This window comes from Triticum aestivum, chromosome 2A, assembly GCF_018294505.1.
Source record: "Triticum aestivum cultivar Chinese Spring chromosome 2A, IWGSC CS RefSeq v2.1, whole genome shotgun sequence".
Taxonomy (NCBI): domain Eukaryota; kingdom Viridiplantae; phylum Streptophyta; class Magnoliopsida; order Poales; family Poaceae; genus Triticum; species Triticum aestivum.
In genome coordinates, this window is record NC_057797.1 from 675,858,984 (window position 1) to 675,862,098 (window position 3,115).

Below are 3,115 nucleotides of genomic sequence, written 5' to 3' on the forward strand. Positions count from 1 at the left end.
TTTGGTCCTGGCCTCGGCGCAAGGACGTTTGTGTAGGACGAGAGCAAAAGGGTCACGCCATCAATCGCCTTTCCTTTTTTCCGGCTGTTGAAAAGAGAAGGGGTCACGCCACGACGCCATCAGCCCGCCCGTCCGCGGAGGCCTCATCGTCCCATGCCTCAGGCGGCAAAACAAAAGGTGATGGGATTAAAGAAAGAAAGGCGCAGCCGCAGGACAAGCTAGCTGGCCGTGTTGTACTGCTAATTGGCCTCCTCTACGATCTCATCATCAAGTTAAGTTAAGCTGAGTTAGCCCCTGGGGCAAGCTGTCCCGTCAGTTAGCTTGCCCGGTGCACGGGATAGTGTTGTGTTGTCCACAGCCGCAAGGCTCGTCCGTCCGTCCGTCCTGCGCACGGGACGGGTCCTCCCCTTTTGCCAGCCGGCTGGCAAGTGGCAGGCGCCGCGCGCGGCCACATTGGCGCCCGCAGTGCGCTGCATTTACGTGCCTTTCGTCGCCCCGCCCTGCGCATGCTGCCACCGCCCCTGCGCGGCATGGCATGGCATGGCGCCGCGGATAAGCGAAGCCCCTGGAGCTAGCGCGCTGCTACAGTACGCGCCACGCGCACGCGGCGACGGCACGGGCACGGGCAGCGCGGCCAGACTCGGTTCCGGTGCGGGTTTTGGACGGGCTCGTACGTGCGCGGGAAGCGCTGCCCTCGAGGTTCCTGCCGGAGCCGGAGCGCGACGGCGGCGCGCGGGGATCCGTAGCCCCACCGCGGGCCGGGCCGGGGTCGTGGGGGTTTGGCGAGACCGGGCGGGCATTAACAACTCTTTTTTCTCTCCCCTTGTGTTACAGTAGCCCGGGAGCCCGCTTTTTCACGCGGCAACCGTCGCTTTCCCTCCCGGTGGCACAGCGCGCCGCAGCTTTCAAGCCATTGTAGACTCGCTGTACCACCGCCACTGCAGCGCCGCGCCAAGCGAGATCAATCAATGGTTTCCGGTGCTCGTAGGCCTGTGGAGCTGCGTGCGTTGCATGGCCTTGACGACGACGAATCCTGCCGTTGCGTGGGCCGCTGCTGACGACGACCGGGGAGTAAAATGGGATTGCTTAAACGTCGCTCTCCGCTTGTCAAGTCCGGGAAAAGTCCCAAAGTAATATGCATAAATATCGCTGTCAATTTGGTTCATATCTCGCGAGATCGCCCTTTTACCGCTAAACAAATAAATAGGACATAAAAGGTAAGGTAAGATAAGATGCTTGTTAATTATACATATTCTTGTCCCCCAAATCAAGCAAGGCGAGCGGAGGAAAAGAAACTAACTTTATACAGTCTCGCGCATCCTAATTTTGGTAAAGGAAAAGTAAAAACGCAGCGAGGGGAGGAGGCAGAGGGAGCCGGAACGGAACTTGGAAAAGAAGAAAGGAAAAACACAGCGGAGCAGCACCGGACGGACGGAGGAAGACGACGACGGCGACGTCCTAGATAGTAGTAAGATGATTGACGGAACGAGGTGCATTTCCATGTCTCCGATCGGCCCAATCACGAAGTAGTAAGCGCCATGTGTGAAGCGACTGGAACGGTGGGAACCTTCTGCTGCAGCGACGATGATCAGTACTCCCACAGGAGTGGCTCCTCGAGGCGGAACACGCCGGCGCCGACGATGTCCTCGTCGACGACCCAGGACGACGCGCACGGGAGGCCCGCCGAGGCCTCATATCTCAGGTCCAGGAGCAGGTCGGGGAGGTCGAACAGGGCGTCTTCCGGGTCTTGGACCGGCTCGGCGTGCGGTGCAGGCGGGGGCGGCGGCGAGACCGCGCTGGCGTCGGAGGCGCTGTCGGGGCTCTTGGCATTGGCACTGGCGCCGCAGGGGAAGTCGGCGGAGGCGGCGAGTATGGCGGCCGCCTGGACGTCCTTGGGCGCGGCGCTGGCCGGGCGGGGCAGCAGGTGCGCGAGGTCCGGGAAGTTGAGGTGCGCGGCGCGGCCCTTGATGGCGAGCGTGGCCACGTCGTGCGCGCGCGCGGCCATCTCGGCGGTGGCGAAGGTGCCGAGCCAGATGCGCGACTTCTTGCGAGGCTCCCTGATCTCGGACACCCACTTGCCCCAGCTCCGCATGCGCACGCCGTGGTAGGTCGGGTGCCGGCTGTCCTTGCGCGGCCGCTTGTTCGCGGCGACGGAGGAGGAGGACGACGAGGAAGACGAGGAGGAGGTGGCCGTCGGGGAGGTCGGGGAGCCGGGCTCGGCGATGTCGTCCATGGCCGCGGCGGTGGTGGTGGAGGAGTAGGTAGGCAGGGGAGGGCAGGGGAGAGTGGTGGAGTGCCGAGTGGAGGTTGGAGGGGAATAGCGGGGTTTTATGGTGCGGCCGCGGAGGGGGCGACGTGGCGCGGTGGAGAGAAAATTGCGGGGAAAAACAATGGGAAGTGCTGAAATTTGAACCCATGCGTAAGGAAAGATCTCTCGCCCGGCTGGAGAGCACAGCGTTTTCTTGGACAAGACAGCTTACTTCACGCGCCTCTGGGATTATTCTCTTCGAGAAGCGTTCATTGAACCGGATCGACCAGGGGGGTGGGCTGGCTGGACTTATTATTTACACCCGGCCCATCAAGACTATGCAGTACCGGAATTGTTCATGTATGTGATGCTTTATGAATGTGAAATGCGGTGAACTCAGCCCAGCTCAGTGTGGATGAGATTCATGTAGTAGTACGGGTATCAGATAATATTGCCAAAAATAAGAGTATCAAATACCTCAGGGGTGTTTAATTCCTCGAACCTGCTATTCATTTCTTCACTGGACTTGTGAGTGAAATGTTTTATTTTACAAAATCAAACGCTTTGCACATTGCGTGGTAGTAGCAAAGCTCAAAGATGTTCCAAGTGGAAGACCACCGTGTCCATAAATCTCATTTTACACACTTAAATGATTACTAGTTTATTTATTTATTACGAAAGTGATCCAGATCTATTATCAAAGTTCACCGAAAGTACAAAACCACCTTAGAGATAATAAAAATTATATCCATATACCGAGACCACGAAACGACCGCGTATGGACATAGATCACAAAATAATATCAGTCACGCACTGGCTGCGTATGGACGTAGTATCCCGCGCACGGCTGTGTGGTCACGATCGGGA

The 3,115-nt window shown here is 58.4% G+C and overlaps 1 protein-coding gene across 1 annotated transcript; it reads right to left on the reverse strand.

Moving 5' to 3' along the window:
- Positions 1-1,218: 1,218 nt before the first annotated feature.
- On the reverse strand, positions 1,219-2,324 carry LOC123190138 (ethylene-responsive transcription factor ERF039). Its single transcript, XM_044602728.1, has one exon. The coding sequence runs from the start codon at positions 2,231-2,233 to the stop codon at positions 1,589-1,591; it is 645 nt and encodes a 214-aa protein (XP_044458663.1). The 5' UTR covers positions 2,234-2,324; the 3' UTR covers positions 1,219-1,588.
- Positions 2,325-3,115: the final 791 nt, after the last annotated feature.